Source organism: Squalius cephalus, assembly GCF_949319135.1.
Source record: "Squalius cephalus genome assembly, chromosome: 23".
Lineage (NCBI taxonomy): Eukaryota > Metazoa > Chordata > Actinopteri > Cypriniformes > Leuciscidae > Squalius > Squalius cephalus.
The window spans coordinates 17,865,189-17,881,708 of NC_137144.1; the positions used below are offsets into that span (position 1 = coordinate 17,865,189).

The 16,520-nt window shown below is 37.3% G+C and overlaps 1 protein-coding gene across 3 annotated transcripts in view; it reads left to right on the top strand.

Moving 5' to 3' along the window:
* Positions 1 to 1,434: 1,434 nt before the first annotated feature.
* The window catches only part of ccnd2a (cyclin D2, a), a 149,492-nt gene continuing 134,406 nt past the window's right edge, over positions 1,435 to 16,520 (top strand). For 2 of the 3 annotated variants that reach the window (XM_079859083.1, XM_079859085.1), the window contains exon 1: positions 1,631 to 1,741. In XM_079859083.1, the coding sequence (XP_079715209.1) occupies positions 1,701 to 1,741 (41 nt within the window). In that variant the 5' untranslated portion in view covers positions 1,631 to 1,700. Of the gene's footprint in view, positions 1,742 to 16,520 lie in introns of all 3 variants that reach the window. The other variant, XM_079859086.1, reaches the window with a different exon arrangement.

The window sequence follows — 16,520 nt, forward strand, 5'->3', positions numbered from 1 at the left end:
TGGGAGTGTTACACATTTTTTACAGTGTATTGAAGAATACAATATACAAGTGTTTTAGGTATAAAAATGTTAACGTTTCCAAATTTTTGTAGCTATAACAAAGTTACAAATACTATTTTGTTTTACATATGAAATATGAACGTATGAAAGTGAAAGCTTTTTAAATTTGAAATCTTACTTTGAGTACATCGGATTACTATTGTTAAACTTAAAATTTAATTTTGATCTATCAGGTGAATTCCCGTTTAGTTTCAGTAATGATATTATAGGAATAAAATAACATATTTAGAGAAACAAGAAGGGTAAAAGACTATATATTTCTGCAAAATTTAACTCATATGCTTTAAATGCCACTGTGCATGATGGGAAGAAATAATAATAATTGTACACTGTAAAAAAGTTCTGCTTAAATTTTTTAAGTACAATCAACTTGGATGTTTAAGTCATTTCAACTTAAATTGCATTAAACTGACAAAAAAAAAAGAAAAAAGAAAAGAAAAAAAAGAAAAAAAAAGAAAAAGAGTTGAATCTTGTAGGCCCTATAACAAAATAAGTTGAAAATACAACAATTTTTAACTAATGTGGTGCAGATAACATAATCGTTTGAGTTTCTATTTATAAAACCAATCTCCTTTATTGCATTAACTCAAATTTTTAATTTCAATGAACTCAAAATTTTAAGGCAACCAGTTGCATAAATAGCCATAAAAAGTCAAATTAGGCTAATCTGTTTTTAAGTAACTGATTTACAAAAGCTATAACAGTCTAACTTGTAAGACTAGTCTTAGAGGTTTATGCAACTGGCCCCATGTAACTTGTTAAGTTAAACCAACATCCAACAATATATATTTTTTTTACAGTGTAGACTTGATTCAGTGTATAAATGATACAATCATATGCTTTATTTGGTAAAACTCACATTAATAAGTTAAATTATTTTGTTTTAAATATTATTTATATTTGGAACTTATAGACCTATATATGAAGTCAATTTATTGTCATGTGTCTTTAAAAATAAGTAACATATTTCAACCTTTTTTTTGAAAAGGCCCATTTTGTTAATATCAGTTTGTTTTGTTTTTACATTTTGTTACTCTTCATATTAATACTCTTCATATTATACTCTGCACAGGTCACATTTTTAGGACCACTGTTATGTTTTGTTATTGTGAATTTATTTTTTATGACAATTATGCTTCCCCATATTTTAACATTTAAATGAGCATAACTAAAAAGCCTGTTTTTTTACTATTTAAATAATATATAATTATTGTATTATTCGTTTTAGTTATATGATATTATGCTAATAGTATGGTGGTGCCTACTGGTCATAAACATAATGTCACTATGAAAAAAGAAAGGATGTCCGTTTGCTAGTCCTAAAACTTCGAGGAGAAGGTTGACAATAGCGCCACCTTATGCAAACAACTGATCATTACAGTTGAGGTAAAAGCGCAACTCTAACTTACTAAATACCGTATATACACACTGCAAGCGACAACCTAAAACCGTTCCATTATAATTAACGAATCCGCGACGCGGTGAAATGAGGCGGCGTTGATTACAGGTTTGTCGCGTCGCGTCAGATGGGCTTTAAGCTTCGGGGCGTCGCCTTGACTCGACCCGGACCAATCGGGATTCTGCTCAATACTTTGTAAACAACACAGTCGCACGCTGTATGAAAACTTTACTACGAGAGGATGTCGCGTGCCGAAGACTGCCAGAAAAATCACTTAATTCGGTAAGGGGCATGTTTAAGATTTCTACTGGTTGTGTGAGTTTAACTGTTTTATCGCGTCGATGATACGAGCACTTTTCTCATCTCTGAAAGAACGAGCGCAAGTAAGATGTTGGCAGACATCCGGGACGTTTGTCGGTGAAAAAAAAAGTGATTTTTGGTGTATTTTTTTGGCAAAATATGTTTGTTGTGACACAAAGAGTAGCTTTATGGGTAACTACAGGAATATTGTTAGCAAGGTGGTCATTTTCGTCTCGCGTTTCTTACGTAAAAGAATGAAGCGTAATGAGATCCTTATCGCAAGTGATAAACTCTTGCGCAATTGAGCCCTGGGGAGCATCGGTGGGCGGCTTACTTATTTTCAGTGTTTTTTTTTATATAAATTTTGAAATTGAGGGGTCAAGGTGTTTTGTCCATACTTCCATGACTCTTATAGGTGTATGTATACTCGTTTGGGAGAGGGTGACTAAAAAATGTGAAAGATATTCTTAGTTGTACATGCAAGTGGACGCTCGTTGTATTTTTTTATTTGAGTCGGTGACGCGACGCTTGTTTTGTACGGAAGTTCTTCAAAATGCGTTAAAATGTAATTCATACAAGAATGTTTTTGAATACACTGTTTTATTAACACATTTTAATTCATATGTGTGAATTAAAAGAAATTTTGATGTTTTTTTTTTTAAAGGTTGGACGTCAAAAATGTCCAGGTGGTGTAACTGTCCACAGATTATAAGAAAAAGAAAATCTCATTAATAGATTGAAATTCTTAAAATTACATTCATTCTTCTATTAATAAGTAAGCAGTAAAGCAATTTTGTTTAAAATATTTATATTTGGAAAACTTTGTAAATTCAAGTCAGTGTGGCATAACCCACTTTGTTGTCATGTGACTTTTTTTAAAAATAAATATAGCACATTTTGTTAATATCAAGGTAATTTATTACATTAATTATTTTATTTTTAAAAAAAGCAGTGAAGCAATTTTGTTTTAAATATTTATGTCTGCAAAACTTTGTAAAGTCAGTGTGGCATAATGCATAGTGGCACAATCCATATAAAACAAGAACACATTTTTTTGTCATGATTAAAAAAACATTTGAAACATTTTGACATTTTTATGAAAATTACGTTTTTCTAAGGTCAAGAAATTTGGTTACATTTGGTTACTCTTGATATTAATGATTAATCTTTTCTAAAAACAGTTAAAATGGGTTTTAAAAAAAAGTTGTTCAACTTTTTTGAAAAATTATTTTTGACATTGATATTGAAGTTGTTTGCATCTATGAAAAGTAAAAAAAAAAAAAAAAAAAAGATATACATATTTCAGTACTTTTATGTTATGGTCACACCACACACTTGTCATTAAATTAAGCCATTAAAATATATAAATTGTTAGGAAATATTATGCAAATTGTTCAAAAACCTAAGTGATCAAATGTAGAGTTTGATGGTGTAATGTTCAGCTCAGCGAGTCATTGCTGCCGTTCTAACATAATGGATGTTTCAAGTGCACTTCAAGTACATTGTTGATGGAAGGTAGCCTATATGGCATTCAATAACACAGTGTTTTTACAGTGTTTGTTTGCTTTTAGTGATGCATGCAGTGCTTCCTTTGAGAAATCTGCCCAGCAGATGCTTTTCAGAATGCAATACCCAAAAAACAAAACAGAAAATGCCTCAGCAGTTTCAGTTTTTGGGTAATGGCAGAAGGCGAGGGGCAGGGCAAAGCAAGGCAGGTGCTCTTATAAGACATTTAACATGAACACAGGATGTGGGTACAGCCTTCATCTCAGAGCCTCGGCGCTGCACGCGCAGCGTTCATCCAGAGTCCTCTCTCCTGAGGAAGATGAGGAAGAGGAGGAGGAGGGGTGTGGAGGATTGTAACTTCCTGCCGGGGTGGGGTGGGGGGGGGGGGGTTGCTTGATCGGGAACGCAGTGTCTTCTCTGACTCCTGAGACAGAGGCTCTCAGATCTTTGTCATTCAGAGAGCAGGTTGAGCATTCAGTGGTCCTCACCGCAGTGTATTTGTCAGGACAGATTGATTGATTGATTGATTGGAAATCTTGCATATCTCAATAATCCTTTGCATTAAGAGTGTTTAAAGCACCCTTCTAAGTTTAAAATCAAAATGGCAGATCTCTCTGTGTGGCCGTTATGGTTGATTTATCTCCTACGCATACTGTCACCTGCTGTGGTTTTAAAGAGACTTGGCTTCTGAGAAATGACATTGTTGACTTTCAAGTTCAGTGTTTCAGTTAGGAAGAATGAAGAATGACTATACACTGTGTGTGTGTGTATATATATATATATATATATATATATATATATATATATATAAAAAACCTAAAATGATTATGTTTTCAAATGATTCAATGTTTTAAGTATATAAAAATATATTCAAAAATAACAAACATCTGATATATTATGTTGTAATATCTATCTATCTATCTATCTATCTATCTATCTATCTATCTATCTATCTATCTATACAGTATATATCTGACTAGACTAAAAACTAAAAAAATCTAAATATTGACAATATCCCATCAAGTCACTGTGATTTCACTCACATTACCTATATTTTTATACTCTTATTACCTATATTTCAAAATATATATACCTATATATTATACCTACAGAGAATGTATAATTCATCGTGGTAGTGAAAATGCTCGCTCAACGTGTGCATCCTTACACTCATACCGTGCGTTCTTTGTTTTGTTTGTTGTGCTTCTGAAGCGGAAATGACGGTAGTTGTCTTCTGAGCAGCTGTTTGTGGGACTGATAGCATGACAGTGAAAGGCTCATCTGGGTCGACTCAACGTCATGGTTTCCTGGCATCTATGTAAATGGAAACAAAGATAGCGGAATTTGTGAGACATAAACAAGAATGTTATTGTCATATAGGCCTTATACATATCTATATGGTCTCTATACTAGCTATATCTATACTATTTTCTTTCCTTAATCACTGTTACTATTGTAATTGTTATTGTTGTTACACAATTATTATTGTTGAGAATGGCTTCTGTTTAAGGGAAAATATTATAGGTGAAAATAAATATTATGTAATATAAGTTAAATTAAATTTTTTACAGAGCTTATTTACAAAAAGAAAGCAGTTTACACAAACAATAGTGTATTTTTACAACATACAGGTAAGCAGGCCAAAAGTGACAATAGCGAGTTAAGATGGTTAGATAATGAACCATGAGGTGAATCATTTTTATTTTAGTAAGAAGAAAAAAAAAGTAATATCTCGTGGGAAGTGGCGTAGCAATAAAAGCTCTAGTAACTTCTGTTTGACTTATTCATTATGGTAAATGGTTTGCATTATAAACAGGAAGACCATGGCTCAAATTGTACATGGGAATTTTTTGACCTTATCCCTTTTGTAAAGTCCCTGAAACTGGGTTGACTCAGTTTCTACAGTAAAAATGACAAAATTATGAAATCATGTTTACCTACAAAACAGAGTGTTAAATCGCAACAAAGAACGTGACCGCTTCACTTAACACAAAGGAATAAGGAAACATGATACATTTCTTTGAAAATGCTGCCATCTAGTGGATGGAAGATTAAGGTCAGAGACCGTTTGGTAACACATTTTCTGTTAAAAAGGAAATATACGTTGAACATAAACAAAAAGCGTTTTTGTAAATGCCATATTGGGCCATCATTTGCTTCATTTTTCTTTTATTATTTTTCTAAATGTTTAAATATTATATCATTGTTAAAATGTATTGCTATTATGTATATTATGGTTTATATTATTTATATATGTATAAGAATAATATGTATATTAATGTTTACATATGTGTTGTATATGAATAGTATAAGTAATGGATACTTCAACAGTATTATTTTAGTACTGTATTTATCAATATTTACTTGTATTTTTTGTTTTCAGTTTTCATTTTAGTTTAAGTTTTAAGGATTTTGTTATGTGCTTTCGTCATTTGTATTTTTTAAAAAAAAATATATATTTCTGTTTTTAGTTTTTGGTTTAGTAATTTCAGCAAGTCAAATTTAAAGTAGGCCTATTTATTTTCAGTTAGTTGCCAGGGCAACATTTATCGATCTCCTTCTAATATTAATATTTAATTAAATCCCCGATAACAACACTGTAAAACAATACATGTCTTTTACATAATATATTTATACCCATATGAATTATATTTTACTTTTATTTTCGTTGTAACAATGACAGCTACATTTTAAATCTGTGTTGAAATATGAGGATAATAAAACTTGAGTAACCTATCACTTGTGTTCCAGTAGGTGGCAGCAAACACCTACTTGTGGGTGACGGTTAATGCTTTTCAGAGGGACTTTCACTAATCACTAATATTGTGAACTTTTAGTACTTGATATCCTCTGCTTCCGTTGGCAGAATGTATGAGGCACTGTCATATTCACCGCTTGTGGATTCTAGCTTTTTCTATGCCACGTTAACACGAAGCAGCCAGGATATTAGACTACCTATACTGAGTAACCTGAGCCGTTTGTGGTCCACGACTGAAAAATAATTTATAAAGAGTAATTATTGACACATAGCTTCCAAAGTTCATTGACACACTGTACGCACGCACATTGGGAAAGAGCTAGCGTGACTCGACGTTTGAAATCTGACCCTGGCGTCTCGCACGCAAAATCTGGGCGAAGTGTGGGACTGATGCAGCTCAGAGATGCATGTGCGAGATAGAGAGAGGTTTGTGTCTGAAAATGAGAAGCTATGGATGTAAATGTGGCTAGAGTGAAAGGACTGTATGTAAAAACGGGCGGTCAGCAGGAAAACTCCGCTGTAGACCTTCTCACCTTCCTGTTTAAGCACTAGCCAACTCTTAATTATCCCGGGATCAACAGCTTAATCAGGCTCGGCCGACTGTAGACTCTCTTAATTAGAACAAATGAACCAGAGTCGCGGTGATCACACAGGAGTGCCTGTCGACAGGACACAAATATTGTAAGCCTAATTGATTTCTTTGGGAGAGCTGTCTTTCTTGCTCCCCTTGGATGTGCTTAACTATCAAGCCTCCTTTGGTTTTAACAGTTTTAGAAAGTTAAAAGTTCTTCATCATTTATTTAACCCGTTATGGTTATCATCATCTTTAATCAAAGCCTGTTTTCCTCAGGGAATGTGTGTGGTTTCAGAGGGTAGGGACACACCAAACCGACGCCTTTAAGCCCAAGCCGACGGATGGCCGTCGGGCAGTTCTTGTGCGTCGGCCAACTAAGTTTTCTCAGCTTAGGTAGAGAAATCTGTGGCACATTCATAAAGTGTGTGTTTGTGAATCAAGTATATTAGTATAGTCTTGAGCATTGAATTCATAATTGTGCATGTCTGGGCTATCCATGCACATCCTCAAAGATTAAAAAGGATATGTATTTACATGTATACATATGTGCATGCGTGTGTGGCCATATAACTTTTGTTTTGTGCATTTTTATCACTTCAGATTTTTTAGCCCAGTGGATTAGGCCTGGGGAACACTAGATGATTATCAAATCTTAGCCGATTTTAAAACTGCTGTAGACCACAGACATAAGGGCAGTTTCAACTGATTTTTAGTATTATAATCCTCCGAATGCACACACTAGAAGATTCTTCCGGACCCCAAGACCGCATAGCTGTCGATTTGTAGTAACATTTTCACAGTGAGACAAGCGAGATCAAACATGACTTGAGAAGAAAAACAAATGGAGGACGATTGACGTCATCAGCTGGTTCTCTTGGTGTGAGTTTTGTTTAACGGGAAGAAAAACAAAGGAGAAAAAAAAAAGAATATAGGTGATCTTCTTTCTCAGTGCTCCACTTTCGTGGCATGTTTGCCAAATTTCATCTATAGAAGATCGTTGGGGGGTGCAAATCGGGCTTAAAATCTTCAAGTGTGTGGCCAGCCTTACTTGCCTCAAAAATCTGAAGTGGCATGTTTGGATGGCCATGCTGTCTTTGGTTCGTATTAGCAATTAGCATGTGTAGTAACATGGCTTTATATGAGTAGTACTGTTTAAGTGTATGGCAACTTATGTCCTCATTTAGATAGCAGGATGAATGTCTATATGTGTGTGTTCTTACACAGTGAGTGAGGCAGTGAGCACACTTGTGTGGGAACCTCAGGGCACGCCGACTGAGAATGGCCGTGATGGATGTCTGACCCTCTCCCACAATCCTGCTGTTTCTAGACTGTCCAATCTCTCTCATCACTCCTTATTTCACTTTAATTCCAGCTCTCCCACAAACAAACTGTAAATCCTGACATCACTGCTTCTCCCAGTCTCCGCCACAGGACTCAAAACAGCGTGTGACATTCACAGCTCTCTAAAAGGCAGCTATTGTTCTGCGATAGGCTGCCATAGTTTTTGCCTGTTTTTTACTGCTAAACGAGAATGGGTCTCGGGACTGGCCTGGGGATCAAAAAGTGCACCCGGCTGAATAATTGTACTTTCCGCTATAGCCAGTTGTGTGAATGAGTGTTTTAAAGTGTCTATTGCTTCAATAAAGCTGAGAATAAAGCTAGTTCAATGAAGCTGAGAATGGGCGAGAGGCCTTTAACACTCAATAAGTTGTGTAAATAGCTCTGGCAAGGGCGCTCAATAGATCCCTATGTGAGGGGGAGCGCAAGCGACTGTTCAGTCAAAACTGAACCGCTGTTTTTGAAAATCTCCATCTGTGATTTTCTGTTTGAAGGGCGCTGCCAGCTTGTTCGTCACCATCACTGTAGCTTAATTTCTGAAGGACAGGCCTGTTCTGGCGACGTCATCGGTCAGCTTTACTTCAGCTATGTAAAGTAATGACCTCACGATATGTAATGAATAAGCACAAATGCTGCGATTCATCAGCCAGGTAGAGCTAATAGGAGTTTTTTTATTTTATTTATTTTTTAGCGTTACCGTATGTCCTCTAAATAGACGATGCTGGGTAGATTACTTACAAATGTTAACCCATTACTGAATACAAATTACATTTTGAAAATTGTAGTTAGTAACATAATCTATCACATTACACATTTTATGTAATATAATCCGACTACTTTTAGACTACTTTTGACCTAATTTGTTTATAACAGTTTGTTTATAACAATTTGTTTATAGTTGCGTGACTAGTGGCCAGCCTGTGTGCGCAATTCCACGTAACTCGAAGACTTTCTGAACATTTATAAGCAATAGACTTCTTTTAGAAAGGAAGATTTCTAAAAGAAGATAAAAATTAAGAATTGGGGATAAACAATGGAATCTGACTAGTTTACTGGCATTTTGTGAATATTAAAGGGATACTCCACCGTTTTTTGTTATTCCCTTAACTAAGACGAGTTGATGCATACCTCTCTCGTCTCAGTGCGTGCACTCAATCGCTCTGGCGCGCGGCGACACTTTGATAGCACTTAGCTTAGCCTAGTTCATTCATTAGGAACCAAACAGAGATGAAGTTAGAAGCGACACCTCCACGTTTTCCCTATTTAAATACAGTTACATGACCAAGTATGGTGACACAAAATAAAGCGTGGCACTTTTCTAAGCGGGTATAAAGGATAACTATAATGTATGGCGGAATAGCACTTGAAGTTGGGAGCACTTCGACTCGGCGCAGTAAAATCTCACGTTGATTCTAATGACAGAAGGGAGATGGAGAGGATTTTTCAGGAGTAACTGTATTTAAATAGGGAAAACGTGGAGGTGTTTGGTTGCTTCTAGCTTCATCTCTGTCTTGGTTCCTAATGAATGAACTAGGCTAAGCTAAGTGCTATCAAAGTGTCGCCGCGCGCCAGAGTGATTGAGTGCACGCACTGAGACGAGAGAGGTATGTATCAACTCGTCTTAGTTAAGGGAATAACATATGAAAATATGAAAAAATAACATAGGAAAAAAACGGTGGAGTATCCCTTTAAGTAACTGTGTAATTAATCAAAAACTAATTGTAGTCTGATTACAAGTATTTTAAAATGTAATAATACATTTTTTAGAATCTGATTATGTAATCCAGATTGCATAAAATCAGTTACTACTCAGCAATGTCTACAGGCCAATCAGATGCATCATTCTGTATGATGTCATCACACAGTTTTGTGTACTTACTTGGATATTCCTTAGCTTGTTAAAGAAAGTCACGGTGCACTGCAAGACCCGAAGGTACCCCTAAAGGTCCCAAATCCCCTCCCCAGCACAGCGAACCCTTACAGGGGGAACAACCACAGCCTTTGTTGGCCGCCCCATGGATCTCACACACAGTTAATATAGACTTTTCCCACTGCCTCTGCCAAGAGTCTAAAGTCATTTAATGAAGTGGCGCTGAGTTTGGAAGGAACCAGTGTGCTGCTCGGTGCTGACAGAATGGAAAAAGCGGGCGCTGTGCGCGCAAAGCGGGGCCCTGATAGCTAGTCACCTCCGTGGTGCCGAACACAAGAACGCCATTGAGACCATGTAGGGATCCAGCCTTAACCTCGACACCCCTTCTCCCGCCGTCAGAGCGATACGCATGCACAGTTGCACGCTAGTCGCAGGATTGCAGAGCAGGGGCGGGTGCCTTCTTTGTTGTGGTGGTAATGGATCTGTGTTGGTAATGGATCTGTTTGGAGTAGTACTTGGGAGGGCTGCCTGAAATGAATTACTGGTGAAGCACTTACTGGGGTTTATTATATAACATTTTATAGATCTCTCTGTCTTCTTTTGGATCGATATTTGGGTCTATGACGTATTGTGCCCATGATAAAGAGAAGGAAAAGCCTTTTAAAATCTAGTAAAAGATGCGCCAAGTTAAATGTACTTATTATATTCATGCTGGTTTCATATATGGTTTTTAAAAACTTTTTCAAGAAAAGTTAATGACTTTAAAAATGTCAGGTGGTGTAACCATTAAGTAAAAGCAATGCATATTTTCATTACACCTTGAATACATGTGAGCATACACATCTTAATAATTCTTTTTGTTTATTAATTTATTAATATTTCTACATTATTGTTACATTTAATATGTTGCACCACTTGACGTTTTAAAGGTCAAATTATCTGATATTTTACGAGTCTTAAGTGAGAGTCATGCGGTCTGAAGGGGTCCTCTCTGTGTTATAATTTTCTGTTATATATATATATATATATATATATTCTGAATGTTGGTTGCACCACATGACTTAAATTTTGTATACGTTTTTCAAAAATTAATAAGCAGTTTTGTTAATTATTCAGGATTTCTTTAAAGAAATAATAATAGAAAATGATTTACTTTACATTTTTTTTCTATGAAATTAGGACAATTATCTCTTTTTCACTTTATCCCTAATCACAAATTCAAAATTAGTTTTAAGTTAGAATTTCTAACCATAGAAGAGGTATACACTCAAGTTTTTGTATATTTGAAATATACAATTTTTTTATTTATTAGTTTATACATATATAAAAATGAGAATCACATCATTGACCTGTCTGTGAATCGCTTTGTAATTTCCTATGACTCTTGACTGAGTCTTTAGCATGTAGCTGGTCCCCTCTAGCTGCCCCGCTCCCATTCAGATATCAAACAGTATGTTCACAGATTGCTTCCTCTTGCGCTTTCCCGTCACGCAGCTGTTTGGTTGCGAGCCCCCCTCCTGCCACCACCAGAACCCTTCAAGTGTCATCTTCCTCCAGTTTGATTCACAGTCCTCATCCGTCTCTCTCTCTCACAGACCCACACTGCTTACTGTTCTCCCCAAACCATTGAGGGACTGTCATCACACCGACTCAGTGTGTGTCTTTCAGAGAGCGCCTTGTTTTCATGGAGTCCATAAGCCTTCCCATAAATCCTCACACAATGTGGTTTTGTCTGGGCTTCGGATTTTGAGAGCAGGGCCGGGGTGCCTTCGCTGCATCTGCAGGGCTTCTGTCGCCCTGGCTCCACGTGTCTATGTGCCTCTAATGAGGCCTGCTGCCCAACACACACTGAAACAGAGTCATTCACCCTGCCTGCGTTCAGCTGTGTGCCGTTATGCCGAGCGCCTCTTTTCCAGCATGCCGCTGCGCTGCCCTACTTCCTTGTTGAGGCTCAAATGAACTCGTTGTCTTTAGTCTTGATCCTATAGCTTGAATCTATGTCAAGTTCCATGAATACTCTTGCATACGTTAATTTGGATAAATGAATAAGCTCCAAACTCCAGTTATCAATTATCTGCCTTAGAACTTGGTCTTTCTAGCAAGAAAGTAATTCACCAGAATTGCAGGTAACCTGTGTTTTGGATGCTTGGCCTCAGGATGGGATGCTGGTTTGATGGTGTCCCCACCAGATTTCTTTTATCTAGCAATAGTCTCAAACAGCTTCACTAATAGGATTACGCTGGTTGACCAGCATTTATTTCTTTGTAGTGAACAGCGTAGCTGTACTAGACTAGTTCCAAGCTAGCCATTGCCAGTGTTAAACTTAATGTTCAAAATTAAATCGTTGGTGGGTTACCTAGTCAGCTAATTGGGAGCCTCTTTAATGGTGCGCTGGTGGGACTCAATTAACGCATACTGAAATTTGTCACGCACATTGTATGCATACCCAAACGTACACATAAAAAATGTAAAAGTAAAGTATACTTTGGGTTTTAAAGTTCACCCCTCAAACAAAATCTGTCATCATTTACTCACCCTCATGTCATTCCAAACCTGTATAACTAACTTTCTTCTGTGGATCATACAAGTAGAAGAATGCTTTAGCTGTTTTTGTCTATACAATGTAAGTCAATGTACTTGTAAAAACAAACAGAAATTACATTTTGCGGGAGAACTATTAAAGTTAAAGACTTTTTAAATTTGTCGGATCGCTGTTCTTTTCACTCTACACAACTGTCTGTCATCGCTAATGTCAGTTCCAGTCAAAAACACATTTCACACTACAGGACTTGGATCGTAGACAGTTCTAGATATTTAACCTGCAAAATATACATCTACACTTCTCTCAGATCGGGTCTTTGATAAGTCAAACAAACGTAGCAATCGTCACTCATGTGAACGAATTCCTATTTCAGACATTTTTTTCTGAATTCTCCCTTAACTGTCTGCGAGTGGAAAATCAGGATTAATAACGTGTAGTGTATGGGAAACATAAGACGAGGAAAGGAAGAATATCAGCTTACATTTTAAAAGGTACACTCTCAATGTATCCAGAGAAGGAGCGTGTTGCGCTCCCCCAGAGGCCCCGTCGCTGCCTGATACACGCTGACATGGAGTCTGTGCATTTGACTGCCGCAGAAAAACAAAACAAAGTGTGCTTAGAGTGTGCCAGTTCACCAGTTTGGTGGTCTTCTTCTGAAGGCTGTTAATTAGTGCAGAATGCAGCCTACAGTTCCACTGCCAGCTCTGATGAAAAGAGAGAGAGAACGGACAGGAGAAACACTGAGATAGAGAGAGAGATCGAGGCTATAAGGCGAAGACTTGAGCGGCTGCCAAGAGCGAGGAATTCGTGATGGGTTTAGAGAGAGATCCCACATGCCCGTGTGGAGTGTGGAGCCTTGTTGCGCTGATGGCTTCTGACCCGGTTCAGTAGGGTTGACTGCACAAAGCGTTCACTTTACTCGGCGAGCGTCATAACATCGGCGCAGACATTTCGGCTCCTTACATCACCGGTTAATAATTCACACTCGCGCTTGACATCGGCGTATTTCCTGCGTTCACAAGGAACCGTACACCGCAAGGAGGTCAAGCCATGTGATGAGCCTCCGGTGAGCGTGTGAACAACCCTGAATGCACAAGAGTCTCGTGAAGTTGCTTAGGCCAAGCGAATGCGCCCGGCACCAGCGAGAGATGTCTGAGAAACATCAAACGCGCTTCTCACGTGTGGCCCGGGGACGTGCGCAGCCTGGCCTTATTTAGCGCTCTCTCGCTTCGTGTGCATGATGCTAGAGCATGATTTAGCTCTAGTCTCTGCTCATCGCACTCTATTTAAGCACTTTTCTGGAGGGTACAGGGCCCCAAGTGAGCCTTTTCAGAACGACCCTCTTGTTTTAACTGCAATGTGTTTGGAAAACATCGGGCCTCGTGGCTTTGCTCTCGCTCCCACTAATCCGGGAGATATAAATGACTCCTGGCAGACAGACAAAGGAGTCTGCTTATACTTAAAGGCCATACGCTTTTATCGTAAGAAGGCCTTTACACACACACACACACACACACACACACACACACACACACACACACACACACACACACACACACACACTCCCCCGCCCGGTGGCTTCTTTTGAAGGAATAGCAGAGCAGACATTTGGCAGAGTGAATTGAGGAAGATTCCTCCCATCGCATTTAAAAGCACCTCTGCCACCCTGAGGGTCCCTACGGAGGCTGACCACACTGGGGGAAAGGTCAAGAGAATGGAAAAGGACATTGTCATACCGGTGGGATTGAAAAAGTTGGGATTCAAGGCCTTCCTGGATTCCCCAGGCCTCATATGGTTTTCAGGTCCGACCCTGTTAGTGCGTTAATATCTTGTCATGTGTTCGTCAACAGTATGTTTTAATTACAATAAATAAATTGTCTTTTTTGTCTCGTCTTTGCTATCGTTGATGAAATAAACTCTTATTAGTTAACATTTTCATAATTATTTTAACGAGATATCAATTGCTGTAGAAATCGCTCATAACACTTAGCAACCGCATATCAACACCCTGGCAATCATTCTAGCATGGGCAAGCACCACTCATATTTTTTTTGGAACATTTTTCAAACAATCTTCCTTTATAAAACCTAAAGGTTCTTCGCCCATAGGTGACGTAAACTTAATAGAATCCCAGATGTTATGCTGTTTTATTGTTCTACCTTATGTAAAATGGGTACCACAAAGGAAACTGGCCAAACAAAGCACAATTTTCTCAATTTGTCTAGTTTCCTTCCATCGTGGTTAATTTTGGGCCACTGCTGCCCAGTAACAATGCAGTGAAGAATAGTGCAGATGTCGTACTGCATGACATCAAACTAACCCCTGTGCACGCACATGTGTCCATGAGGATTGATTTGTCTCCTTTGTGTTTCTATAGCCATCACACATTTGGAAACTCTAGGTTTTGGCATTACTCTCATGTATTGTAAGAAAAACCCTCTTGTGTCTGCAAAGCCAAAGAAAAAGAAAAACCAGACTGATACTAAACTATTTTAAACAACTTTGCTCATGCATGATTGTGGCTATTAATTTGAAGCTAGGCTAGTCATGCTAAAAACATTCACTTACAATGGTTGTCATAAGTCATAGTTATAGATAAAGTCAAGGATCCAAAAAAGGCTAATTTTTAACAGATGTGTTTGTCTGTGAGGAACAGTTACTGTCTCTCCAGAGGGTGGTTTTTCTTAAAATTTGACGTTTCTTGGATGGGGTTTGTGTGTTGTACCAGTCACTAGGCAAAGCTGTATGATTCTTGGATGGGTCAGGAGATGCTAAATTAAAAAAAGACACATGCCTGAATGTTCTGAGTAGAACCCCATTCTTTCAGATCCTATTGTGTTTATAAGGACTCAAAGAAATGTTATTTACAGTGGGCCACATAATCTTTCAAATTTGATAAATCTCAGCCCAATTAAGAGTATACCTGTGCAACTATTCCGAACCGCTGTGCTAAAACTGCAGAGTCATGGCAAAATAAAAAAAATAAAAAATTGTATTTTATGCTCATTGCTAAATGTGTTTGATCAAATACAGTAATATTTGTGAAACATTTTCAAATACATATTTTTTTATGTTATAATAAGCATCATTACTTTACTATTCAGTGTCACATGATACTTCAGAAATCATTCTAATATGCTGATTTGGTACTCAAGAAACATTTCTTATTATTATCAACGTTGAAAACAGTTGTGCTGCTTAATATTTTTTGAGGAAACTGTAAAACAATATTTTTTGAGGAAACCGTAAAACATTTTTTTTTTCAGAATTCTTTGATGAATAGAAAGTTTCAAGAACAGCATTTATTTGAAATAGAAGTATTTTGTAACAATGTAAAAGTCTTAGTAACTATTAATACATTTAATGTGTCTGCTGAATACAAGTATTAAAAACATTTTTGAACGATAATATCATTAGATTTTTTTTTCAGTCTGAATTGATAATCTTTAAAGACAAAAAAATATAAGCCACCTCACTAAAACCAGTATAGCACAACCAGTGAAGTTGCAGGTTTCTGATTGTTTGTGAAATTTTATTAAATTTTAAGTATTACATTGTATTTATTGGCTGCAGGAGTGGCACAATCTGGTGTTACAGGTTTGTGTTTCCCACAGAATTCAAAGACAAACTCTTCCTAGAGTGATGAGAACTCTGACTGCGTAACTGCTGGCCCAGCTGTCTTCGTTTCTCAAGACGCCTTTTCCTCCACCGCTCACATATGACAGTGTTGAAGGTTTTCAGTGAAATCCTGCCCAGACCTAGAGAGCTGTGTCCCACCCAAACACTAACCTGGTGGTGACAGAAGAGGCAAGCCTTCACACCTCTTCTTGTCCCGATGGGGAAACACTTTTCACTCTTGTGAATTAGGCACAGATGCAGTTCATCTGACTTAACATTCTCCTTATATTTCACATTGGCAAAAAAAGACACTTCCTTTTTCTCATTTTTTGACAGGAGCAGTGTTGCCAGATTGGGCTGACGATTTCCAGCCCAAAAGCTCTCCAAAAACTGCCTAAAACATGAGATAAAATTCTATTGTCATGACAACCAAGGTTTATAAGTATTCTTTACCTCCTTAAAAATAATGATGACAAAATAAAATTATAAAAATGAATCAATTTCCCTGCCAAGAGAACAATACAACTGGAAAACATATCAAATCATGGCAAATAC